General features: G+C 40.4%; 1 protein-coding gene across 5 annotated transcripts; it reads right to left on the bottom strand.

Annotated features, from left to right (window-relative positions):
• Positions 1-346: 346 nt before the first annotated feature.
• Positions 347-25660, bottom strand: SH3BP5L (SH3 binding domain protein 5 like). 5 transcript variants are annotated; one of them, XM_027841027.1, is made up of 8 exons: positions 25573-25660; positions 24723-24925; positions 23503-24127; positions 6966-7028; positions 6270-6398; positions 5290-5451; positions 3514-3687; positions 347-2563 (listed from the first exon to the last, which is right to left on the bottom strand). In XM_027841027.1, exons 3-8 carry the CDS (start codon positions 23686-23688, stop codon positions 2114-2116), a joined length of 1164 nt encoding a protein of 387 aa, XP_027696828.1. In that variant the 5' UTR covers positions 23689-24127; positions 24723-24925; positions 25573-25660; the 3' UTR covers positions 347-2113. The 5 variants fall into 5 exon arrangements, with proteins under 5 accessions (XP_027696828.1, XP_027696818.1, XP_027696845.1 ...); XM_027841017.1 differs by having other exon boundaries at positions 24775-24925; XM_027841044.1 differs by lacking the exon at positions 5290-5451 and having other exon boundaries at positions 24775-24925.
• Between the last annotated feature and the right edge of the window lie 1923 nt (positions 25661-27583).

Genomic DNA, 27583 nt, shown 5'->3' with positions numbered 1-27583 from the left:
TCAGATATCGTCAATTTGTAGTGCTGATAGTCCACATTTCTAGGTAGCAAAGTCCTATAGGTCAAAAGAGGTTATAGAACTCTAGAGATTAAGATTTGTTGCTTACAGATCAGAATACTTGATAATAACTTTAACTTATTTATGAATTCCTTCAAAGTTTACAAAACAAAGCTAAATTCTAGGAGGTACAGAGATACAAACACTATATTAAAAAGTCTAAAACTAGATAAACCAAAATCAGTCTGGAGACAGGAGACTAGCTAATACCACCTCAACCTTTCAAATCTCATCCTCCTCCGAGCTGTTCACCGTTTCCCTTTGTACACAGACAATAGACAGGAAGAAATTCCAGTTGCATTTTTTATTTAAATAAAATCCTATCAGTCTGCCCCTCCATTCTCACACACACTCCCCATTTTCCTTCCACCTCCACCCAATAGTCACCTCAAACACAATGGTTTTCATTGTGACCATTTTGCCCTGTCCTGGGGGAATGACACACAGGACAGGAATTTAAAATGTAAACCTTCATTCTCCCAAAAAACACATACACAGAGAGCTTATTAGGGAAGGACAGGGGTAGAACAGTACCTATGAAAGATAGATGAGGTGAAACAAAGCAAGATGAGGGCAGAGGCAAATGGATTCCTCTATGCCCACTGTCAAAAGGAACAACTTTCCATTCTATTAGATAGTAGGAAGAGGGAAATAACCTCCCCTCCAACACACACCCTGTGGATGTGTGAGGATCATTGTGTACTATAGGTGTGACCTACCTCCCCAGTGTCTGATTTCCATGGAGATACAGGGCTTTCATTGCCACAACTTATTCTCCATCTTCAACTGATGGGACATGGGGGTGTTGGGGTGGGGTGGGGAGTAGGGGGGAGATAGTGGGAGAAGGAAGGGAGTAGTATAGCAGCCAAATCAAGAAACTCCTAGAGGGATATATAGAAACTTATATAGGAGGAGGGCTAGGGAGAAAGGATTTGGGTCCAACCCTAACAGTACCCAAGTTTTCCTACCCACGATGTCAGAGAGATGGTAAAATGAGGAACAGTAGTTCATAATTCTATCCTTGACTATGCTGAGCATCTGGGGAAGAGGACCAATCATTTACACTTGACAGGTAAAACATGGTGAACACGGTAAAACATTGCTCCAGCAAGAGCATGGAGGAAAGTCATCTATCTTGAAGTCTGGACAACTCACTTCAGGCCCTCTCAAACTGATCTATCAAATTACAGACTCCACAGGACCTTCTCATCTTAAAAAAATCAGCAGTCAGCTGGGGAAACACCAAAGGTTATTTATGGTAACAGGAGGATTCTTTATATGGACCACTCACTAGAAACCTAGTGTCACTGCTAACATGGGTCAGGGGAGACAGGATAAGGGTTAGAAATCTTCAGATTTCTCCCCCATTATCCTATAAGACTTGACTTTTTTTGAGTTATGTAATAGTCACTAAAAACTGGGGAAAGGCATCTTGAGTAAATGAACTTATTATATGCAGGGTTGCAAGTCTGGGATAGGACAAAAAACATAAGAATCTCTAGTAGGGTCCAGCAGTATTGGGGGTCTTATTAAGAGAATCTCAACATGGGGAAGGATGACTGTGGAGGATGGGTCTATAGGTCTGGACTAGGGGAGTAAAAAAAATGAGAAGAGCAACTTGGAGCCTCTATGGACAGCACTCCTCCCTTGGTCAACTTCCTGTTCCTTCTGGACTGAATTCCCTGAGGGGAAGGAGAAAGGGAGTGAGAGACAGACAAAAATGGTGAAAAATGAACAGAAATTCAGGTAGAAAGAAAAATATGAAGAGGGAAGGAGACAGAGAATGACAGAGCGATCTAGGCTAAGAAAGAGGGCATTTAATAATAAGAATAAGGCAGAAGTGAAACTTGTAACAGTGAAAGAAGAGACAGGAGCGTGACACAGTGATGAAAAAAAAAGAGATCATCACAGAGGCAGAGGAGATAGAAGTAAGGGGCTTTTCAAAATAGAGCAGAACTCAAAGGGCTAAGGGAGACCAACAGAGTCTGTAAGAACCCCAAGTGAGAAGAGGAATAGGGACAAAAAGAGGAGACACAGCTCTTTGGGAAAGTGAGGGCTATAAGCTGACGCTTCGTTGGTGACGACCTCGACTCCCACTCCCATGATCTCCCCCACCCTCAGGGCTTAGCTCTTGGCCATCTAAGCTGGCATGGTCTGAGAGGCCCCTCAAGTGCTCCACTGAATCACACTTCTGTAGGTCTGAGGCAACAGTGCGAAGGCTCAGGAGACTCAAGGTATCAGGGGCAGGGCTAGGTTCAAGGGACCCACTCTCCTCCAGATACCCACCCTCTGCCCCCTCAACCCTGATGTCTCCACTATCCCCACTCTCAGGTCCAGCCTCAGCCCCTACTGGGGAGGAGCGCCTGTGAACTGAGGCTTGGGGCAAACCCCTGCGGCGGGCATGGATCTGCTCGCTGATCTGCTCCAGATTTCTCAGGGCAACTGAGTAGCGGGTCTTTGCCTGAGACACTTGTTGTTCTAGGCCAGTCACCTTGGCCTTGTGTTCCTGAGGGAGGCAAGAACAAAAATATGAGATGCTCCACCAACCCAAATCTTTTAAGGGTCTTCCTAATTCCCTTCCAGCCTCAACTTACTCCATCATCTTCCCTGTTATTTTGCTTTCTGCCTCAACTGGGTTCCCTCTCAACTTTACCTTTTCTTATTCCCTCTCTCCTCTACTAGTTTCTAACTCTGACACTTTTCCTTCCCCTCATATTAGTATTTTCTTCCTCTACCAACTTCAAAGAATTCTTCCACTTTTAAGTATCTGGGTCACTATCCCATTATCTGCCTCAAACATCCTCCTCTTTCAACAATTATTCTGCATTCTTCCCCTTTTATATTCATTCCTTTATTCTCTTCACATAATTCTCTGCTCATTAATTTTACCTTTAATCCCACAATTCTTCTTCTTTGCCTTCTTTACTCCATTTGCTCTTCCCCCTCTTTTTTGTCCTCCTCTCTCCCCATTCTCCTGTGTTATCTCCTTCCTAATGTTTTTCTATGTTCTTCCTTTATGTTCCTTAAGGTCCCTTTCACCTCCTCTACTCTGTACCTACACTTTGCCCAGTCTTTTCCTCCTGAGTCTCTATCTCTTCACATTTCCTCTACTTTCTCTTTTGCCTACCCTGAATTCCTTTTTCCCTTCCTCTCACTTCTCAACCTGTTCTGAAGTCTCTTCATAGACCTTCTTTGGCACAATACAGGGTAGATGTCCACTAAATTGAAGTCTACCATTTGTATGATCATCTAGGATCAAACATCCAAATCCCTACTGTATTTGGGGTTATCTTGAATAGCAAAATATCTGCTGCTCACAACACAAACTCACCCTTCACCCTTTTCTTCTCCTTTCCCTTCATCCCCATATACTATCTTCTCTTCAGGTCTGTCCCGGGTTCCCCTTGTTCAGTTGCCTCCCAGTCTCCCCCATGCCAGTATGTCAAAGCAACTCACCTCTAATATCTGGTTGAACTGGGCCTTAAGCTCAAAGTATGGACGACTCTTGCCAATGACCCGCCTAAGAGTCTTTTGCAAGGCCTGTACCCGAGCCTCTGCCTGTTGGCACAGCCTGGTCACCCGTTGGTGCTCCCTCTCTCCCCGAAGACGTTCCTCCTCTGCCTCATTCACCTGAGTCCCAAGGGACAGAAAACACAAAACAAGAGAAAGAGAGACAACTAAATGGAATCACTCCAAAGGTTTTCTTTCATTTGGCCTTTCCCAATCTACCACCTGATGGCTAACCTGTAGGGGACAGATCTGGTACAATTATCATTCTGTGCTAAAGACTTCACTGAGTACAGAGTAAAAAGTCCCACATTAGATATAGTAAGGAGATAGAGGGGAAGGTAATAAATCTAATAAAAGTCAAGGTAGATTTTATTCCATCCCTATTTGTCTATATACCTAATTTATTTTTAGTTCTGAAGCAGGTGAGCCAATAGCAGAATACACATGGTCATGTAATAATATCAGTCTCTTTTTATACTCCATTCTACTGGAAAGAAAGGAGTTTGATAAAATAATCACATTAAAACATTCTACTGATACATCACCAGTAAAACATTTGTTTTTAGTTATTATTCCTGGTGAGGATGGGTAAAGATTTTCATAGATATGTGTCTTATGTGCCAGGTACTGCTCTAAATGCAACTCTGAGAGGTAGGGGTTATTATCCCCATTTTACAGATGAAAAACTGAGGCAAATAGAGGTTAAATGACTTGCTCAGGGTCACACAGCTAGAAAGTGTCTAAAGCAGGATTAGAACTCATGTCTTTCTGACTCCAGGCAATACTAGAGCTTACCTCCAGCACTTATTTGCTATATATCACTTAACTTCTCTAAGCTTCAATGTTCTCATCTGTAAAATAGAGATAATACTTACATCACCTATTTTTATAGGGTTGTTATACGGATCAAATGAAATAATATATGAAGTGTTTTGCAAAACTTAATTGATATACAAATGTCAGTTATTATTATTATAACCTCAATAAGAGACAGTATGGTAGAATGGATATAGACCTGAATTTGAATCCTTACTCAGGAACTTACTTGCTATATGAAAATCCTAGGCAAGTCATTTAACTGGGCCTCTATTTCCTCTCCTTTAAAACGGGAAGAATGATAATACTTACCTCATAAGGATGAAGATCAAATATGATAATGTATGTAAAGCACTTCCCAAGCCTTAAAGCACTACGTAAATGTGAATTATTACTATTGCTGCACGTAAAATGTATTCAAATACTTACAGATTCATAGCCTATTAAAGCTGCTGACTGAGGGACTGGTGAGCAAGAATATAAATAAGAACTCAATAACAAAGAGCTAAATAATTATAGTTGCACAGAGCTATATACACAAGGACTAAAGTGATACTAACATAACGGAGAGATGAATTGTGTGAGATTAGTCCTCAAAGGAAGTTGCTGGTGAAAGAAAAATCTGTTAAGAGAGCAATGAATAAAAAAACTCTAGGTCAGAAGAACAGCCTGGGTGAGTGCTTGGATAAAGGGTTAGTGAAGAGCTTTTCTTGGCTGAAACAGGGAGGGCAAACTTGAGAAGTCATGAAAAAGAATTCAATGATAAGGAAAGAGGGAGCGGGAGTGGTAAAAATATTAAGGGATAGAATTTAAGGAGGAAGAGAAATCAGATACAAATTAAGGAAAAAATATGAGAATTAAAGGAAAGGAAGAAAGTAATGATTGATGCTGCTGGCTACCCCTCACCTTGCAAGTGGCATGATTAAGCATCTCCTGCCACGTGGGATCAAGCCGGTTCTTGTCAGCCATGACACCTTGTTCTGCCACAAACACCATTTCTCGAGCAGCATTGTGCATGCTCACCGCCCGTTCATAGCGCAGGGCTGCCTTCTGTGTTTCCTGCTGAGCCTGGAGGGAGGGTGGGGAGCAGTCACGGGAGGGGCCCAGACTTTCCCTACCAAGAAAATCCTGGCTGAAGGACAGCCAGTCATGAGAAAGGTAGATATGGTAGAGATTCTCCCTATGTCTGCCCCAAGTGAACGGCAATCCCATATCCTGTAGAGAGACAGAGTCGGAAGCAATGAGAAGTCAATCTCACTGTCCTCCTTTCTCTCTCAAACTATGCTATGAAGAGCCTAATTGGAGATACATTTCTGTAGAAAGACAGAAAAAAAGGGAGGGGAGAGATGAAGGATGCAGAGACAGATGCAAGAGAAGTGGTACCGTACAACAGATAAAGCACCAGACTAGGGCTCAGGAGATTTGGTTTAAATTCCTACCTCAGACACTTTCTATTTGTGTGACCATTTACCTCTCAGAGCCTCAGTTTCCTCATCTGTAAAATGAGAATAAAAGTATCCACACTATCAATGTCATAGTGTTGTGAGGAAAGCCCTTTTCAACCTTAAAGTGACTATTTAAATGTAAATACGAGGAGAGAAAGTTTGGAAGAAACCTTAAAAATCATGTAGTCCAAACCACTCACTCCTCTTACAGATCAAAAATTGAGGCCAAGAGAAGGGAAATTATTTGCCCAAGACTACACAGATGACCACTGGCAGGCCAACACCAGAGAGTCCACTCTGCCTAACTTCTCGTCCAGCAGAAAAACTAAGAACAGGCACTAAATGTGCACATGTGCAGGTGCAGTAAGCCTACACACGAGCCAGACCCCTAGCTGAGGGGATGAGAGCATATGCAGGGGATGAAGCACCCAATTGCTGTACCTCTTTGGCCAGCCTCCGTGCCTCATAATACGGCCGGGCCTTATCAATGCAGCTTCCCAAGTGAGAACCTTGTGTATTGAGCTTTCGAGCTGACTCCTGCAAGATCCTCCGATATGTGGTCCGTGCCTCCTGTCAACAAGATATGAGGAAAAGTCAAGATTACTGGATTAGTTCTCCTCTAGCTGCCCTAAAATTCTCCATCCTAAAGACTGTCCTCTTTCCCCTCTCCCCAAAATATACGACAGTTTCAAGATGGAATTATAGCTACGGAAACAGTCATCCTTGGTGCCAGGAATCCAAGATTTAGTTTGAAACAAAAATGTAATTATTGCTGTCTCCATGTCTTCCACAGAAGGTAAAGCTAAAGGAGGAAAAAAAGTTTCTCTTCCTCCATTCCCTCCTCTATCCCCCAATATAAATTTAAGCAAAAAAAAAAAGGAAGACAAGGAAAGAGAAGAGAAAGCAATTGCAGAAAGCAGTATTATAGGACCACAGATTTATTGTTGAAAAGGATCCTAAAAGTTCATTTAATATAACCCACTCATTTTACAGACACCCAAGTCCTCTGACTCCAAATCCAATACCCTTTCCACTATCCAATGCTGCTCCCTGCACAAGGCATCTCTTGGATTCCTGGGAATCTATTCTAACTTGTTCCCATGTTGGTGTCCCAGGCGGATGGACAGGGACACTCACATCGAGTTGTAGCTCTATTTGGTTGATTTCCTCACTGGCCTGGTTCAGGTGCTCTAGCTCCTCCTGTCCAAGGGGAGACGAAAGGGGAGAGATTAGTCAGGTAGACCCTTAGAAGGTAAAAATCCTATCATGAAAAATTAAGAACCTTCTTTGCATTTTTTGGAGGATAGGAAGAGTTATTATATCCATACACAGAGAGTTTTTAAAGACTTGCAATGGCAATCAATGGTGTGGACTAGGGGGAAAGAGTCTGGAATGGGCCTGTCAGTCAAAAATTATCTTCCCCTAAAATAGTCCTGTTATTTTCTATTCCCCTAGCATAGAAGGAACATTAAAATTCTCACAAAAGGGAAGGAGGTAACCAAGAACCTCCCAACAGAAAGGTAGGCACAGTTATTAGCATCAGGGGTCTCTTTCTTTAGATTTATCTGTAGAGGCATTCTCCCTCCTGCTCAAGATGGAAAGGAAACTTATTTGGCCTATAGGCAAGGGAAGGAGCAGAAAGATGGGATCTATACATGTCTATGAATAGGCAGTGGGACCTCATCCCCTCAAAGACAGAGAGAAGGGCCTCTGGTTTGACAAAGGAAAAGTCTTAACTAGAGTTCTAACCCATTCTCACCTATACTGACATATCACTACATCACAAATAAAATCACACAGTCAAATGCAGCAAGTCAAACTGGGTCATATGCCTATTAAGCATAGTATTTTGTATATTGTATATGTACCCTCACATATGAGGAGGTATGTGTATATGCTTTCCAATTTTTTTATAAGCATCATTTCATGAAGTCCTCATAACCTCCCTGGACATAAACCTAGAACTGAGATTACAATTCTTACTGACAAAAGAGGAAACTGGTATCGAGAAAAGTGACTTCCCAAAGTCGTAAAGTTTTGTTGTTTAGTTATTTTTCAGTCATGTTTGACCCCTTCTGGGGTTTTCTTGACAAAGATACTGGAGTGGTTTGCCATTTCATTCTCCAGTTCATTTTAAAGATGAGGAAACTGAGGCAAGTATGGTTAAGTGACTTGCCCACGGTCATAAAACTAGTACGTGTCAGAGGCCACATTTGAACTCAGGTCTTCCTGACTCCAGGCCCAACACTCTATCCTCCTGCCTGGAGGTCCCATATATATCTTAAATTCAACATGTCCAAAACAAAACTCATTATCTTTTCCTCAAACTCTCCCCTCTTCCTAACTTTTCCATTACTATTGAAGGTACTACCATTCTCTCAGTCATCCAAACTTAGAAGCTAGGTATCATTTTCCAGTTTTCATTCTCTCTCACATCTCCATTTTCAATCAGTGGTCAAGTCTAATCATGTCTACTTTTGTGTAATATCTCTCATATATGCCCCTTCTCTTCTCTGGCATTGTAACCACCATGGTACAGGCCCTTAACACCTCACATGTGGAAAATAGTCTATCAAGAGCCCACTTATGTCTCCCTGCCTCGGTCTCTCCTCATTCCAACCCATCCTCCACTCAGTTGTCAAACTGATCTTCCTAAAATGCAAGTCTAACCATATTATCCCCCTATTCAATACATTCCAGTGGCTCCTTATTATCTCCAAAAGTAAAATCCTGTTTGGCTTTTGAAGCTCTTCATAACATGACCCAGTCAGTCTTCTTACACCTTACTCCCCTCTATGTACTCTTCAATCCACTCACATTAGCCTCCTTGCTGTTCCTCACACATGACATTCCATCTCCTGACTGCACTCCCTCATGCCTAAAAATCTTCCTCCTCATCTCTACTTTCTATCTTCCCTGACTTCCTTCAAGTTTCAGCTAAACTAGCACCTTCTGCAAGAAGCCTTTCCCAGGCCTCCTTAATCTCAGTGATACATGAGAAGGTTTAGATAAACTAATGCAGAATAAAGTAAAGTAGAATTAGAAAATTTTTTTAAATATATATTGACTACAATATAAATGGAAAAAATAATAACCATAACAGAAAACAGAAAATGAATGTTGGGTAATTATAAAGACCAAGCATAGCACCAAAGAAGAAAGAAGAAAATAAAAACTCTTCCCTACTTTGCAGAAATGTAAGACTATCATGAAGGGGTGTGTGTGTGTGTGTGTGTGTGTGTGTGTGTGTCTGTGTGTCTGTGTGTCTGTGTGTGTGTGTGTGTGTGTGTGTAATTAGATTATGGTTAAAAAATTGATTAGTTTTGCTAAAAAAAAATGTTCTTTTTTATTCTTTGTTAAGAGGGATACTTCAATGGGAAGGGGTATGTTCAGAAATTAAGTTGATATAAAAGCAAAATATATTTTTAAAATTATTACTTTTAAATGTTAGCTAAAACCTAGGTCATAAATATGATTACACAGCCACCTAATAAATGTGTACCATTGACTTCTGTTTATCACTGAAAACAGATGATAGCACCTCATCCCAAATGGAAACAACTCAAAACTGCAAAATAAAACAACTCTGAGGTTTCACATCAAATCCATCAGACTGACAAAAATAACAAAAAATGAAAGTGATAAATGTTGAAGGGGCTTTGGGAAGATGAGTACACGAATGCACTGTTGGTGGAACTATGAATTGATCCAATCCTTTTGAAAAACAATTTAGAATTACCCTAAAAACGTCACTAAACAGTACATACTCTTTTACCCAACCAGGCTTATACACACAGAGGGAAAAGTCTCCTTTCTCTTTCATACAAAAATTTTTGTAGTAGGAAAGAACTGGAAAGAAAGAGGGTGCCCATTGTTTGAAGAATGGATATGAATATAATGGAATATTATTATGCTTTTAAAAAGATAAAATATAAAGAATTCAGAGAAAATCTGGAAGATCTGTATGAATCAATGTAGAACAAAGTAGGCAGAACCTAGAGAACAATTTACACAATGACAACAATAAACACTATTGAAAACAACAGCAAAACAACGCTAAAAGGCTTCAGAATCAATGCAGTAACTAATGATGACTTCACTGGATTTGTAATCAAAGGACCTGGGTTCAGATTAAAGTTTTGCCATTTGTTACAGATACGATAATGAGCAGATAACTTTTTTCCTTATCCATAAAATGAGGGAGTCCAACTATCGGACTTAGCTGGCCCCTTCCAGCTCTAAATATATGATCCTAGGAATCTAAGAGTCTAGGTTCCAAATAAGCATACATTTTCACACATAGCCAATGGGTTATTTTGTTTCATTTTCCTAAAATATTCTTATTTATTAAAGGCGAAAGTTAAGGGAGCCATTGAGAAATAACAGAAATGTTAAAAAAAAAAGAACATAAATAAAACATTTAAAAGGAAAGGAAAATAATTCAAAGTTAACACTTTGTCCTACTGTAAGTGGGCCAGGAGCATAATATTGCTAGATCCACAAGCAAATTTATTAAGTCCCCAATATGTGCAAAGCACTGGAGATACAAAGATTAAAATAAAACAATCCCTGAATTCAAGAAACTTACACTATTAAGAAAGATAACAAGCACACATTTAAATACAAAAATGCAATATAAAAATAAATATGAAGTATTTGGGAAAATGAGGTAGACACTACCAGGTGGGAGGAAGGGATCAAGAAAGGACTCATAAAGGAGGTAGCACCGGAGCTAAGCTTTGGCATTGAAGAGAAAATACATTCCTGCCATGGAGAATAGCAAGCACAAAGGGCACAGAGATGGGAGATGGAATGTTGTGAGGAGTAGCAAAAAGACATTTTGCTTGGACATTATGTGCCTAATAATTCTGGCAGGGAGGGTGGAACCAGGTTGTAAACGGCTTAAAAAGCATTTGATCCTAGAGAACCAACAGAACTTATTAAGGAAGAGTGTCATGGTCAGATCTATTTTTTAGAAATATCATAATTGTGACACATGATGGATGATAGATTAGAGAAGAACAGATTTGATGTAAGAAGACAAATTAGAAGACTACTGCAATAGTTCTGGTGAAAAGTGATGAGGTCTTGAACGTGGTGGTGGCTGTACATGTGGACAGAAGGGTACGGATACAAAAAACACTATAGAGAAAGGTATGGATTCAAAAGATAATTGTAGAGGAGGAATCAAAAAGGCTGACTAGATATGTGGAGAAAAGAAGAATAAGGAATCAAAAATTACTAGGTTGTGAACGTTGGAGACTAGAAGAATGGTGTTGTCTTAACAGAAATAAGTGAGAGATACAACGAAAATGTTTCCATAAATTTGGAGCAAACAGCTAGAAAAGTAACTAAGTAAAACAGGATAAAGCCAATCTTACCTTGTTTTGCTGTTAGAAGTCAGTAAGTAGGATAAAGGTTAAGCTTTGCTCAGAGTGCTTAATAGGCTCATGAATACTAATTTCTCTATCTCCAGGAGGGGCTAAGACGCCATTTTCTGAACATGCGATGTATGTAGAAGGAGAGAAGACATGTCCAGGAGCAGATGTGTAACAGGCATGCCGGAAAGTTGTACACTCTGGAGTACTCGGCCAGTGAGAAAACAGAGGAAGGACTTTGGGGCTGGGATTGGAGATAAGTAGTGAACTCCTGCTTTGGTATGGTGTGTCCTAGTCCATAGGACACCCGCAGTTGCAACTGCGTAATAAACTGGGCTTTTAACTTCATCTCTCCTGAGTCCGAATAAGTTATTTCTCAGAATTCCTTGGGGGCTCCTCCAGGATACTAAGCATCGAGATGGAGAGGCGATCATCACTAAGGGGCAGGGAGGCATGCCCTGTTGATTTTTTAACGGCCTCACGATTGAGAGAGTGAGCACCTTTTCTGTCCGACTGCAGGGACCCAAGACTGATTGAAAAGGAAGGGTGAACAAAAAAATGGAAAATAGGCACAAAGGACCATGACCACTGCAAAAGCTCATTTATGGGGCAAGGTAAGAAAATTTGGACTATTAAGTCTTACCTTGTCAGTGGGGGAATTATCCTACAGGGGTCTGAGACTGAGAGTATAAGGTGTACTTTGGAAGTACAGAAATGCGGGGCTTGGCTCCGCAGGTTCATGCTTAGACTTGCAAATCTGAACCTCTAATTAAGAGCTAGGTCTTTCACGCACAAGATATCTCAGAAAGATAGATAGGATGGGAAATTAGGGAACTAAGGTGCCAGGCAAGGAGAAAGGAAGTTCTCTGGGAAACATTCCCTCCAGATAGTCCTTTAAGGAGGATGTTGGAACACTAGAATGATGATTCTTGTCCAAGAAGGAAGGACAAGATGAAAATGATAAAATATTGCTGTTTTACTTGGCCTAGACAGAGTTATTTTACCACTGGCAGTGTTTTGGCCAAAATACGGAGCAGATGACGATTGGGTATGTCAAATATTAAACGTTTTTGTGAGTAACAAAAATCCTTTCAGTCAGAAGGAGTCTGATTATGCCTCCTGCTGGAAAGGAGAGAGTTCTGTCATGTTGTTTCCACTTAAGACTAGGGAAAAAGGAAAACGCGGATGGAAAAAGGAAGAAGATTCTCAGAAATGGGACCCCCTTCTTGCCCTTCTGCCCCCTTATGCTCCTTCTACACTCAGAGTTCCAGATATGGATTTGATAGAGCTAGGGGAAAGAGCTGAATTTCAGGAATCAGGATCTGGGTATCAGAGAAAGAAAGCTGAGAACTCGCAGAGAGATCCAGAAAGTTGGGGGCATGTAGCATTCCCAACTTTAGTAAATTAAGGAAAGAATTGGAACAATGTTAGAAGGATTTTCAGAATTACCCCCTTTCTTCTAAAGAGAAAGGGGAACCTAAATTATACCCCTTAAAGGAGGTCCCAGTGGCTCAAAGGGAGATTGGATATGTAAACACCCCTTCAACAAGTACTGAAGTTAGGAATTTTAAGAAAGAAATGAAATCTCTGATGGAGGACCTAATTGGCTTAGCAGATCAATTAGACCAATTTTTAGGCCCAGGTTTTTATGCCTGGTCTGAAATGATGGCAATTATGATTATTTTTGTGTCCAGAGGAAGAAAGGGGGATGATTAGGATTTTCTCTCTGAGAGAATGGGAGAGGAATAATCTGCCTGCCCCTGAAGTTCTAGCTGCAGAACAAAAATTTCCAAATACTGACCCTAATTGGGACAACAAAGACCCAAATGACCCGGCAGACAGAAGAAAAATGAGAGATCTTAGGGAATTGATAATTAAAAGAATCAAGGAAGCTAAACCTAAGTCTCAAAATTTCAACAGTCTTTAAGATTCAACAGGAGATGGGGGCAGCTAGGTGGCGCAGTGGATAGAACGTCAGCCCTGGATTCAGGAGGACCTGAGTTGAAATCCAGCCTCAGACACATAACACTTACTAGCTGTGTGACCCTGGGCAAGTCACTTAACCCATTTCCTAGCCCCCCCCCTCCCCCCCCCAAAAAGATTCTTCTGCATTCCTGCAAAGACTTAGATAGCAAATGAGAAAATACTCAGGTATGGACCCTGAGTTGGGGGTGGCTCAAAGTTTGTTAAAGGTCAGTTTTGTTACCAAATCTTGGCCAGACGTCCAGAAAAAGATGCAAAAAATTGATGGATGGAGTGAGAAACCATTAGACAAGTTGCTTAAGGAGGCACAGAAAATATTTGTGAAGATAGAAGACGAGAAGCAGAGACAGAAAGCCAAAATCATGGTTTTAACCATGAATGAGGTAGTTAAGAGAAGGTTGGAGGGGGAAGGATCAGGAAATGGAAGGAGGGCTCTGCAAGAATAATGGATGGGGGCAGGAAGAGGAAAAGGAAGAGTGAGGGGCAAAGGTAGGCCAAGTTATAACCCCTTTAATTCAGCCAGATGCTTCTATTGTAGAAAATTTGGATACTTTAAGAGGGAATGTCCTGAACAAAAGGAGGAAGGAAAAATTAGCACCTCTCATGACTTTTGATGAGAAATGGAGAGATTAGGGCCTCCCGAACGGCTGGTCCCACCTAGAGCCCTTGATAAACATAAAGGTGGAATCATGGGAGGAAAAGGTAGTCTTTTTAATGGACACTGGGGCAACTAGTTTGTCTCTGAATTTCAAACCAGAAGGGGTAAAATTTTCTACTCAGAAACTTATAGTCTCAGGAGTTAAGGGAGAGGGATTCTCAGTACCCATATTTGAACCTATTAAATTAAAATTAAAAGAAGAGATAATTGGACAACTGCTATTTATTTCTGAGTCAGGGAGTAATTTATTAGGGAGTGATTTAATAATGAAACTAAATTTAAAAATGGAAGTGTATAACCAGGAAATACAAGTGAAAATAGCATTACTAACAGAAGAAGAAAAGAGGTAAATAGATCCAATAGTTTGGGTTAGAGAAGGAAATAGAGGAGGTTTGAAAATCCCTCCATTGACTGTAACCCTGAAGTGGTACGGGTGAGGCAATACCCCATTCCCATGAAAGGAAAAGAATGATTTGGTATTAGTGACTCAGTCTTGTATCAATTCTGCCTCTTTCCTTCAAAAAGGAGAGACAGTGTGACCCTGGGCAAGTCACTTAACCCCAATTGCCTAAAAAAAAAAATTTTTTTAAAATCAAAAAGGAGAGACAGAATACAAAAATTTGGAATATAATTGCCTTCATATCATAGAGTATCAAACAAGTGTACGTCCAGATTTCAGAGACATGCCCCTCCACGAAGGGCATCGTCTTTTCATTGATGGATCTTCCAGAGTAATAGAGGGACAAAGACATAATGGGTATACTGTCATTAATGGTTAAAGTAACTCTTTAGAGGAATCTGATAGGTTACCCAATTAGTTGGTCAGCTCAAACAATTTCTTGTTACCAAATGACATTGCCATAGCACACCAAAAAGGAGGAATATTTGAAGCAAAGGGGAACAGAAGAGAACTCTAAGGAGATCACCTTGTCCATGGAACCTACAAAAATGCATGGGGTAATTCCCCAAGTCCCTGAGACAAAAGTGATCCCTATGTTTACAGAAGTCGAAAAGAAAGATTTGATTAAATCTGGGGAGACTGAAACTGAGCAAGGCCGTTAGTTATTACCAGATGGGAGAGAAATGGTCAATAAACAAATCATGAGAGAAATTTTATCAGTTCTACATCAAGGAAGTCATTGGAGAGTACAAGCAATGTGTGATCTAGCTTTGAGAAAATACTATTTAACTGAATGGATCAAAGCTTATCCTTTGCCTAATGCTACAGTGGCAGGAGTATCTAAGATAATTTTGGAACATGTAATTCCACGAAAACGTTTAGTAGAAAAATATAGATTCAGACAATGATAGTCATTTTACATCCTGAATTTTACAGCAAATAATGGATTATTTGGAAATAAACTGGGAATTTCATACCCCTTGGCACCCTCCCTCATCTGGGAAGGTGGAAAGGATGAATCAGACTCTTAAAAAAACACATTTCCAAATTAATGTTAGAAACAAAATTGCCCTGGACTAAAAGCCTGCCAATAGCTTTAATAAGAATTAGGACTTCACCTCGGGAAGATCTTGGTGTATCGATTTATGAAATGTTGTTTGGGTTACCTTAACCAGTAGGGCAGGGAGACATCCCTACTTTTGAGACAAAAGATAGATTTTTGAGGAACTATATAGCAGCACTATCCATTACATTTTCAGATTTGAGGAAGAAAAGACTTTTGGCTCAGACTCCACTATTGGAATTCACGGTGCTTAAGTACAAACCAGGGGATTGGGTACTGTTCAAATCCTGGAAGGAGACCAAACTTCAGCCTGACTGGGAAGGACCCTACCAAATGTTGCTGACCACCGAAACAGCAATCTGGGCAGTCGAAAAGGGATGGACACATTATATCAGAGTCAAAGGACCAGTGGACAAACCTCAGGAATAGACTGTTTAAAGTTGTCCTGATCTGGGAAAGAAGGGGTTTCTCAAAAGACCTTGGATTGATCATTCTTGTGCTTACAATATTGTTTCTTATACTTGTATTAATATTATTGGAGGCCATTTGCAAGAAACCTAGAGAAGGGATCCCTTTATTGAAGGAGCTACTTAGGGATAATAAATGTAGGGCTCCTGTGTGTGTAGTATTAGGAATTACAAGAATAGCTATATTCCCTGAGAGAATTATGGTAGAAGCACAGCAAATGCTTCCACTGTCATACTTAGTGATAGCAGTCCTAATCCTCCCTGGTATGGCCCGTCCCCATTCCTCTTTACATTCCTCCTAATGCCCTTTTACAACTAGCCAAAATAGTAGTTAATACTTTCAACCTGAGCAGTTGTTGGGTCTGTGGAGGTCCTGAAACATTGGAATCATCGCCGTGGTACCCAGAACCTTTGAGTCTGGCTGGGATACTCAGTAACCAGTCAGAGGTAAGGAATGGCACTGATTTCTGGGACCAAGAAGAAAAACATAGTTGGCCCTTGGCTAGAAGTGTTCTAGGACAATATTGCCTGAACCCAACAGGCGCAGGTGAGAACCTGGGAGAAAGTAGCTGTGAGTGGACCTACTCCTGGGGAGAGGACTGTAGAAGAGAATGTGGTTGCCTCATTAATTACACATGGAAAGGGAAACAGCAACTGTGGCAGTGTAATTCAACATTTATGGAAAGAGGACTCAGGATCAGAAGAAAAGCAATATTACCCCATAATGCGAGGGAGACCCATGCTGCTTTGTGAAGAAAGACCTGCATTAAAGGGACATTATTGGACTTGTGGACTAACTGCTTATACCCACCTATCATTTAATTGGGCAGGAGTATGTTATATAGGATTAGTAAGATTAGGCTTTTTCTTTTGATGGTTTCCAAAGACAGAAAAGAACCTTAGATACCAGCACTACCCAATCAGGAGACACCAATGGCTGGGGGAATGAATGGCCACCTGAAAGAATAATTCAAACCTATGGGCCAGCAACTTGGGCCCAAGATGGGAGTTGAGGATATAGAACTGCTATCTATCTCCTTAATAGATTAATTAGGCTCTAGGCAGTGGTACAAATTATAACTAACCAAACCGAACAAGCTTTAGAACTTCTTGCTGATCAAGCTCCCCAGCCACAGGCAGCTGTGTATCAACATAGATTAGTATTAGATTATGTTCTAGCAGAAGAAGGGGTTTGTGGAAAATTCAATGAGTAATTAGTATCTACAAACTGACGAAAATGGGCAAATAGTTAAAAATCTGGCTACAAAAATTTGTAAAGTAGTACATGCCAGTCAAAAGTGGAAAGGATGGTTTGACTAAAACTGGTTTAATTGGCTGACAGGGTCATGGTGAAAGCAGCTTGAAATGATAATTCTGTTAAGATCAGGGGGATTATTATTTATACCTTGCTTGATTCCTTCTCTGATAAGGCTTATTTCACATTTGGTAGAGGGGATGCAAACTGTTACATTGCTAAAAAAGACAAAGCAAGGTGTCTCAATTATGGTAGTAAAAAGAAAACGTAGTCTTAGAGAGGAAAGGGAGGAGAAAGAATGTTTAAAACTTCTTGAAAATTTTGAGAAAAGGGCTAAAAAGGAAAATAAGAAATTATGGAAACAAAACCCATATTTAAAGAGAAAGTGAGAAATTGAGAGATACAATGAAAATGTTTGTTTCCATAAATTTGGAGCAAACAGCTAGAAAAGTAACTAAGTAAAACAGGATAAGGCTGGTCTTGTCTTGCTGTTAGAAGTCAGTAAATAGGACAAAGGTTAAGCTTTGCTTAGAGTGCTTATGTTTAATAGGCTCATGAATATTAACTTCTCCATCTCCAGGAGGGGCTAAGATGCCATTTTCTGAACATGCGATGTATGTAGAAGGAAAGAAGACATGTCAAGGAGTAGATGTCTAATAGGCATGCTGGAAAGTTGTGCACTCTAGAGTACTCAGCCAGTGAGGAAACAGAGGAGGGACTTTGGGGCTGGGATTAGAGATAAATAGTGAACTCTTACTTTGGTACAATGTGTCCTAGTCCTTAGGACACCCGCAGTTGCAACTGCATAATAAACTGGGCTTTTAACTTCATCCCTCCTGAGTCTGAATGAGCTATTTCTCACAATAGGGATATTCAGAAGCTTGGTTGGATGAGGAAAGATAATGTTCGATTTTAGATATGCTGAATTTGAGATGCCTATGAGACATCTAATTCAAAATGGCCAACAGGCCAGGTGATGGAGAATGGGAATTCAGGGACGAGTGTAGGACCAGAAATATAGATCTGGGAGTCATTTTTAATGACAGTTAAGCACATCAGCACCAAAGAAGATATGAAGGGTTGGGAGAGAAGAGGGGAAGAATGGGGGAAAGGTGAGAGGTGAGAGAGGTGTAAGAGGTTCCAGGAGAGCCTAGGATCATAGGATTGTATATTTAGAGCTGGGAGAGATCTTAGAATTCATCTAATCTAATTATCTCATTTTAGATGGGTAACTGAGGCCCACAGAGGTTAAGTGACTTGCCTAACATCACATAGATAATAAATGGCAGAGCTGGAATCTGAATCCAGGTCCTTGATTCCAAATCCAGCACTCTTTTTTTGGGGGGGGGGTGAGGCAATCGGGGTTAAGTGACTTGCGCAGGGTCACATAGCTAGTTAGTGTCAAGTGCCTGAGGCTGGATTTGAACTCAGGTCTTCCTGACTCCAAGGCCAGAGCTTTATCCACTGTGCCATCTAGCTGCCCTTAGCACTCTTTTCATTGTACTATACTGCTTCCCTATATAAAGGGCAACACATGCTTGCTATGCAGGATAACATGCAATTAGATAATTAATAAAAACTTTTTAATAATAATAACACATGAGCAGGGAGGTGAGCCTACCTTTTCTGAATCACAAATTTCTAGGTAATTCTTCAAACAGAATCACAGCCAGACCAGGATGAAGAGCAGAGCAAAGATAACGTGGAGTCAAGAAATTTCTACTGACTTGTGTTGTTGCTCTATTTGTGGTGGCCATTGTTTTTTGTTTTTGGTGACACATGCCACTTCAGCTTTCAAGCAGAGAACTCTGAGAATACTCTGCTTAAATGGAATGCATGAAGAATGCTACCTGAGTCAGCTCACTTCATCTGTCAATGAGTCAACAAAGTAGGCTGACCTCCCCAAAGCAGGTCAAACAAATTCCTAGGATGCCAGGACAATAGTCTGAATTCCTAAAAGCTCAGTCACTCATTTCCCTCTACCAACAGAAAAAGGTAAACAGAATAAATTACCCCAAATTGTATGGGCATTTGACTCCGAAGGAGTCCTTTATTCAATAGTATATATGTATATAGATTATTTCCTGTATGTAAAGCTTGCGTTGAACTCTGGTTAAAGCAGAGAAGAAAATCAGAGACATGGTTTCTCCAAACCTAGTAGGGGAGACAGGAAAAATGCACTCATATGGGAAAAGACTCATAAACACATACAAAGCAGCACAGAAATAAGAGGGGAAGGGAAAAGACTACTAAAATCCTAATGAAAACAAAAGTAACACAATGATCAGTAAATTAGGGAAGGCATGGTGGCACAGTGGGTAGAGTGCAGGGCCTGGAGTCAGAAAGACTCATCCTCCTCAGTTCACATCTGGTCTCTGACACTAACTAGCTATGTGACCCTGAGCAAGTCACTTCCCTGTCTGCTTCAGTTCCTCATCTGTAAAACGAGCTGGAGAAGCAAATGACAAGCCACTCCAGCATTTTTGCCAAGAAAACCCCAAATGGGGTCACAAAGTATAGGACAGAAATGAAACAACTAAAGAACAACAACCTAGGGAAAGGAAATCTTGATTGAGGTTTAGAAAGAGTCAGAGAGGATGGGAAGGGCATTCCAAATAGGAACCATGGTAAAGGGACATAGGTCTAAGAAAATTATTTGCAGGGTACAATTTAAAGGGATTAAAATGTATATCCAACAACAGAATCAGCTACTGTTACCTGGGTACCAATCATTGAGTCTATATCATTGTTCGCTATCCACAAATCTAAATCTCATCCTATCAGTAACCCATCAGGATATCAAGAAATCTGGATTGCTTCAGATCAAACTACTGAGGTAAATATAACAAGAATTAGTATGAAGAGTTTGGTGACTAGTAGGTTTCCACAGCAAATTCAAGTCTCACCTTGAACTAAGTCTTACAAAATCTTCCTTATTCCAACTGACCATTACTTTCCCTGAAATCCTGCAGTCTGTAGTACATAATTTAACATTTGTTTACATAGTCCTACATTGTTACCTTGTTATATGTCATGTGTTGAAGTCTTGCCTCCTCCCTCCCTCACCAAGAGGTTTCAGTTTCTCAGGGGCAAAATAAATGTCATACTCTTTTTATTTTAACCCCTACTCTATAAAAAGTATAGTAGATACAAGGTTAGTCTTGGAATTCCTAAAGTCTTGAGTGCATGTCATAACGGACAACAAACTGTGATTACTGGCAAATCACTTTAGTTCCCAGTCCCCAAGCAATTTTCATAGATTATATGTTACAGATGAGAAGATGATTTACAATAGAGAAGCTTCCATAGTGAATGTTCACCAAACCAATGAAATGAAAGATCTGGATAACAAGTCTTCCTTAGTTCCTCCCATGTAATAAGCAAGAAGCAGCCTGGTAAAGTGGTTAGAGTACATTAGTCTTAGAGTCAGAAAATCAGGGCTTAAGTCTCAGCACTGACACTTACTAGAGCCTTGGTTTTCTCATTTGTAAAGTAGGGATGATAATACTTGCACTACCTAACTCACCAGGCTTTGTACACCTTGGACAGCTACAGAAATATAAGATACTTTATGTACCTCTTCTACTTGGCTTGAAGCAAACAGGAATGCATAGGAGAAAGGATGGAGGTATATCTTAGATAAGCTTCCTGGAAAGGCAAGAGGCTCTGCAGAACTCTCAAGAGAACCTCCATCAATGAGAAAAGTGTCTTTTCTTTCCTGACTGTAGACAAGGGAAGGGACAAAGGGAGCTAAGCAGCTTTGCTCATTCAACTACAAAGAGGAGTATTTTCTCCAAGTCTTATGTGAAGACTCCAAGCCAAGTTTACACATTAAACAAAGAAATCTAGCTCTAGGTCATTAAGAATGTATAAGTTGTTAGGAATAAGAATCATATTAATAGTAGAGCTAAAAGGAATCGCAAAATCATCTGGTCTAACCCTTTCATTTCACAGAAGAGGAAATGAAGACCTAGAAAACCTAAGTAACTTGTACAAATCACAGTTGGTGGCAGAACTGGAAATAGAATTCAGATCTCCTAACTCTCTGGCCAAGGCTTTTTTCACTTGACTACTGGACCTAAATTCTTTTAGTTTATGAAAGAATTAAGGGGTATTGGTGCATTTCATATGATGAAATAAAACAGAAATCAATTAATGTCAGACAGTCAGCAAAACATCTGAGAAAGAACCATTCTGTAAAGTGACTAAAATGTCTATAATCTTTGACCCAGCAATTCCACTACTAGGCTTATACCTCAGAGATCATTGATTTAAAAAAAAAAAAAGTCCTCATATACACCAAAATATTTATAACAGTAGCTTTTGTGACAGCAAAGAATTTGAAACAAAATAGATACACAAAGGTTGAGGAATGGCTAATAAATTGTGGTACATGGTACAAAATGATGAATATGATGAATACAAAGAACAGAAAGATATAAATCTGACGCAGAGTAAAGTAAGCAGAACCAAGAAAACTACAGCTATATAAATGGAAAAAAACCACTACCATAAAAAATTAAAGTGAATGTCACAAAATTACAAAGAACAAGCATGGTCCCAAAGAAGAGATGGATTCAAAAAAAAAAAGAGAGAGAGAGAGAGAAGAGAAGATACAAAAGAAACAGGGCACTAAACCTGGGGTTCAGAAGATCTAAATTCAATTCTAGCCTCAGACATTTACCCGATATGTGATCCTGGGCTAGTCTCTTAATCTCTCTTTGTCTCAGTTTCCTCACCAGTAAAATGGAAATTATAATAGCACCTACTTCCCAGGGATGTTGTGAGGATAAAATGAGATATTTTTTAAATGCTTTGCAAACTTTAAAGCACTATATAAATGTGGGTTATTATTATCTCTGCTGTTGCTATCACTATTGAGATACCTTCACTACACTATCATGCAGAGGCAGGAAGTCAACAGGTGTGGTACACTGCACATATTTTTTTTTTTCCAAAATATTGATCAGTTCTGCTTATTTTTTTCCTCTTCCTACTTTTTTTCTTTTTAAAAATATTTGTTTCATGGGATGGCTCTCTGATATGTGAGAGAAGAAAATATTCTGGAAGACATTCTGGTAATATTAAAAAAAGATATCTATAATAATTTTTTTAAAAAACAAAGAGAAAAACATTTTAAGGACAGTGACCTAATCTATTTCTTTGCCCATCATGGCATCTGTATAGAAATCTAAATATAGAGGTCCATCAAAAAATGCTTGTAGGCAGAAGTTCAAGGATTTGGGACTAAGTGGCTTCTCAGAAGCTATATCCATAACAGTGGGGCCACAGCAAAATTGCTTAACCAAGATGTCAACTTGGTACACAAAAGCACTGTAGTCTTCCCTTCTCCTTTACCTACTTCAAAATGTGCCTCCTCGGAGCAGCTAGGTGGCGCAGTGGACTGAGCACTGGTCCTGAAGTCAGGAGGACCTAAGTTCAAATGTGACCTCAGACCAAACACTTGACACTTACTAGCTGTGTGACCCTGGTCAAGTCACTTAACCCCAATGGCCTAAAAAAAAAAAAGAAAAATGTGCCTCCTCCTAATTCTGCTGACAACACTCAATTCCTCTACTCTTACTCTCTTCAGCACTCAGAAATTCAGTTTGCATTCTATTCATTTCCAATTGTTCACACGTTGCTTTGTGAACAGTACTTTTACACTGAGTGTTATCCTCTAGATTTGTAATATGCCCTAAGAGACTTTGTTAGAAGGGGATAGGAGAAAATGTGGCAGTGTATTGATAAATATTCATCAATCAGCTCTATGGGGAAAATATGTATGTACAAGACATTTTTAAATTTATTTTGCATTAACATTTTCTCTAATTTAAGTCTAAACAATCACCAAAACAATAATGCAGCATTTGCCAGTTTAGGAAGTGTAAATGTTAACACTAAAAATGTAAACTACTTGCTCTTGAGAGCCAGTTCAAGTTGGCTCCAGTGCACCCCTGGGAAAAGGAAAAAGGAATATTAAGTATAAAAAATTTTATCTAAACTTGCTGACATAAAAGGCATGCTTCTTGGAGGTCACATAATCCAACACCTCCCAAATATAAAGAATACCTTACAAGATCTCTTAAACAATGTCAGTCCTCTGCCTTGACACTTCCAGTGATGGGAGACATACAATACAATAACAGAATCACAGAATGTTAAAGGGTTGAAAGGGATCTTATGTATTAGGTAATTATGAATTAATCCAACTCTTTCATTTTAAAGTTGAGAAAACTGAGGCCCAGAGAGAAGTGGCATATACAGGAAGGTCACTTAATAAGTAGAAAGTCTTTTCATTCCAAATCCAGGGCTCATTTTTCCTCCCCTAGCCAGCTTCACAGTATTAAACTGAAATCTATCTCCCTGTAACTTCTACCCATTTATTTTAAAATTCCTTCTGAAGAAACAAAGAATTAGTTGAATCCCTCTTCTCCAAGAGAGTTGTTCAAACATTTTCATTTTCTCACCTGTATTCTAGGATCCAGTTCCTCCTCTTCTCTAGGAGATAACTTTGTCTCACTGCTACTGCCGCTCTGTCCTCCTCTCATCTCCTCTTGACTTGGACTCCGAGGGGCCTCATCTTCAACAACCTCTGGCCGAAGCTCCCCCTGTGGAGTCTCCCGGCCACCTGGAACCTGTCTTGGCTCAGCCATGCCAACCAGGAAATAGGCAAGGCCCTATTCACAAAAACAGACTAGCATGTTGGGACCAGGGACCCAAGCTACAGCTATTAGGGAGAAGTTTCTCCTCAAAGGATGAAGAAAGGAGGTATAAGGACAAGAGCTCTTGAGTCCTCAGAGAGGGTAAAACAATGGTTAGAGGGTCAAATTCAAACTGATAAACAGGTTTCTTAGTTTGGAGAAATACTGTCTAGGGGAAAGTCCTTGTTTCCTGGTAAGGGTCCTTCTACTAGGAGAGACTTGGAACCCCAGCTCTGAGGTAGGGAACAGAAGAGACCTGGATCCTGGGGCAGCAGGAAGTAGCACCATTCGGGTAGGGAAGAGGCAGAGTGCCTCCAGGATGAGGTGGTAGCTGAAGTGATATGGTCGAGCCTGAATGAAGGCAGAAACCTGGCTTGGTCTCTGGAGATTTCTGAGAGGAGATTACAAAGATCAAAAGGCATATTAATCTCAAATTCAGAGCCCCCAACAATAAGTCTTCTCCCCAAATGCCAATTCATTCCCAATCTCCTCTCTCAACTCTCTCACAATGCTCTTTTAATTTCTCCCTTTATTTCTCTGGTCATCAATCCATATCCCTCCCATTTTCTATTCCACTCCTCTTCCTCTCTAATCTTCTCTAACCAAAAGCTGGTTGCTCATCTCTAACAAATCCACCAAATGGAAGCCTTCCATCTCTTCTCAAAAATGCTAACTGTGAAGGGTCCTCATTTCTGAAGGCCCTACTTCTTCATCTGCCTACCCCTTTTTTTCTGAATTGCCTATACTAACCAATTTTCTCCTTCCCAAGACTAGTCCAAGGTTCTTCTTTTACTCCACTTCCCAACACCAAAATACACTGCATCTCTTTCACCCTCTGTCTTTGTCTATTCAAACAGAGCATACCATCCCTCCCCCATTTCTCCAACCTACTTCCTTTAGCATTTTATCAACCACCTCTTATCTCCTCTAAACCCTTCTTCATTCTAGGGGGAATAGAGGTAGAGGGTAAGAGGGAAAGCTCTCACCTTCTCCCTCTTCCTACCCCCTTCCTAGCTCCTTGCTTTCTCATTCTTTTACCAGCCTCCTTCCTCCTCTCTCATCTTCTACTCGACCTTCACCAGCCTTCTTCTTCCTTATGAACCTTTACCAACCTCCTGACAGAGGATGGTAAAAGGCTTTGAGACCATTTCATATGAGGATAAGTTGAATGAAGTGAGGGACGTTTAGCCTGGAGAAGAAAAGACATGATAACTGTTTTCAAGTATTTGAAGGACTGTCATATGTTAGAATAGGATTAGACTTATTTTGTTTGGCACCAATAACTAGGAGTAATGGTGGAAGTCGCAGAGAATAGGACAAAGTTAGAAAGATAAACTTCCTAAAAATTAGGGTTATCCAAAAATGGGATGGGCTGCCTCAGTAGGTGTGGGGGTCCAACTCACTAAAAGTCTTCAAAGCTAAAACTGGATGACCACCAGTTGGGGAGCTCATACATGGATTCTCAGTAAGGTAGTGGTTGAACTAGATGGTCTTGGGGCCCTTCCAACTCTACTATTCCTTAGTCTCTCTCGTCTCAACCATTAACAGCCTCTTTCTTCTCTCCTCCCTCAGCACTTGCACTATTCTTGGTCCCACCTTCTACTCCTCTTATCGCACGCCCTGAAGATCTTTCCAACACCTCGAGCCCCCAGACCTGCCCCAGAGGCTCCTGCCCTTAATTTCCTTCTCTTTCTCATTACTCTCATTTCAGTGCCCTACCCCACATTCCTCCTTCCAAACTCACACAACCGTAGCCCCAAAACACGTCTGCTCAAACACCCCCAGCCAAATGTTCACTCCCTCCTCAGCCCCAGTCCTGCCCGCGCCTCAGTTTACCTTCCAGTGTCCGGGGCTTCTCAGTGACAACCAACCTCGTTCTACCTTCCCTTTATCCCTCCCCCCAACAAACCGGTCCAACCACAAGCTACGGGAGACAGCAAAAGAGGAACTGCATCATTGCTTAGCAACCCCACCTCTCCTCGCACCTCTTAGCTCCTCCCCCAAACACCATCGACTTCCGACTTCCCCCGCCCTCCGTCCTCCGCCTCAGCTGTGCACCAGTTTTCCGTACAACATGGCGTCCACCTCTGTGGAATTCAAATCACCTCGGACGGATCTAAGTTATGCTGAGTCTGTGTTGGGAGTAAAACTTGAAAGCTTAAAATACAATAAAAAGAGATTGTATTCCCAAAACGGAGCGTTGCTGCTGTATAGAGAATAAATGAAGACAAAGCGGGGTCCTCATGCTGGTTCGCGGGGGCCGACATATTGCCGCGTCGATCATGCGGAGGAAAAGGTAGGACGTTTCAGGAATCGGCGGTGGCGCCACAGAATGGTTCCCGGGGCACCCAGGTGGGCTTTCGATTGACAAGGGCAGCTCAGCCAATTGAATCAATGAACGCGGCTCTACCTGAGTATTAGAGCCATTTTGAACTTTTCAAAGAACCGATCTGGGAGGGTGGAAGAAAATCAAGAAGCATCTATTTATCTGTATTAGGGTTGAGGAATTGTTTAATTAATGTAAATTTAAGTTTCCTCTTTCAAAAGAAAATGAACTCAATTCTGACCAGTTATTTAAGCTTTAGTTTGGCAGAACGAAATGATGCTAAATATTACATAATATAAACAGAGAGTACTTATCCACATCCCTGCCCCGTGGTCATTAGTAGAGTGCCTTCCGAAGAGCTAGCCATAATTTATAATAATCAAATAATACTAATTAAAACTAATAAATATATGAAAAATTTAAAAATACTAATTAAAAACGAGACTTCTCCAGTTCCGTACATAACTATGACCCTCCTTCTCATGACACTCACTCTTCTGACAGCTGCTTTCACATGTATAGAAATATATACATATGAACACTTTAGAAATTGATTCTGCATTCTCTGCACTCTTGTCTTTATGCGAATTAGTTAGATTTAGAATACGTTCCACTGATTTTTTTTTTAAATTAATTAATTTATTTTTAGGCAATTGGGGTTAAGTGACTTGCCCAGGGTCACACAGCTAGTAAGCGTCAAGTGTTTGGTCTTAGGGCTCATTTGACCTCAGTTCCTACTGACCTCAGGGCCGGTACTCTATCTACTGCGCCACCTAGCTGCCCCTCCATTGATTTTTGAAGACTGATTAGAAATCCAACAAGTGTGGATTAAGGACTCAAGATTAAATATTAACTCAGCCTCTAGGATCAGTAATTAATACTGGTAAGATCAACAATGTCTATCCTTATAAAACAGGCTTTTATATAGGTTAGGTAACAAAATTTGTGATTTATTCATATAAGACAATCGACAATCATTTATCTGTTTGTTATGCTGTGTTCCAGGCACAATGATAGATGATGAGGATACAGAACGAAAGTGGAGCAGTCCCTGCCCTTGAGCTTTACGTGTAATACTTGTAACAATAGATAGATAGATGGCTTGGCTGAATAAATAAATGAACAAGTGAATGAGCATATAGGTAGATTGTTTTTGTTCAATCATGTCCAACTCTTTCTGACCTTGTAGACTGTATTGTCCATGGGATCTTTTTGGCAAAAATATTGGAGTGGTTTGTCATTTACTTCTCCAAAATAAATAGATATGTTTATATAAAACAAACACCAAGTGATAGGAGATGAAGGGAAAGCTGGAAGCAGGAATAACTAGAAAAATCAAGAAAGGCCTCTTGAAGGAAATAGCACTTAACAAAGATAATCAGTTAGGGCACTATGTTAACTCAGCTAAACATAGTTTGCCTACCTCTGTATTACTTATGGTGGCCTCACTACAAAAATCTCTTGGTTTTTGTATTCAGATGTTGAGGAAATGAAGTCAACAGGTAGAGTCTTAGTCCCCTG

Source organism: Vombatus ursinus, unplaced genomic scaffold, assembly GCF_900497805.2.
Source record: "Vombatus ursinus unplaced genomic scaffold, bare-nosed wombat genome assembly UNPS02004704.1, whole genome shotgun sequence".
NCBI lineage: Eukaryota > Metazoa > Chordata > Mammalia > Diprotodontia > Vombatidae > Vombatus > Vombatus ursinus.
Note: the sequence above shows the minus strand (reverse complement) of the source record. Positions and strands in the feature narration are given on the sequence as shown.

Excerpts from the sequence above, each read along its gene's own strand:
- SH3BP5L (XM_027841027.1), bottom strand. The coding sequence starts at position 23,688 with ATGGCTGAGCCAAGACAGGTTCCAGGTGGCCGGGAGACTCCACAGGGG. Across the intron at positions 6,399-6,965 it reads AAATAGAGCTACAACTCGAT|GAGGCACGGACCACATATCG; the intron begins GTGAGTGTCCCT and ends TCTTGTTGACAG. Across the intron at positions 5,452-6,269 it reads CACGGAGGCTGGCCAAAGAG|GCTCAGCAGGAAACACAGAA; the intron begins GTACAGCAATTG and ends CCCTCCCTCCAG.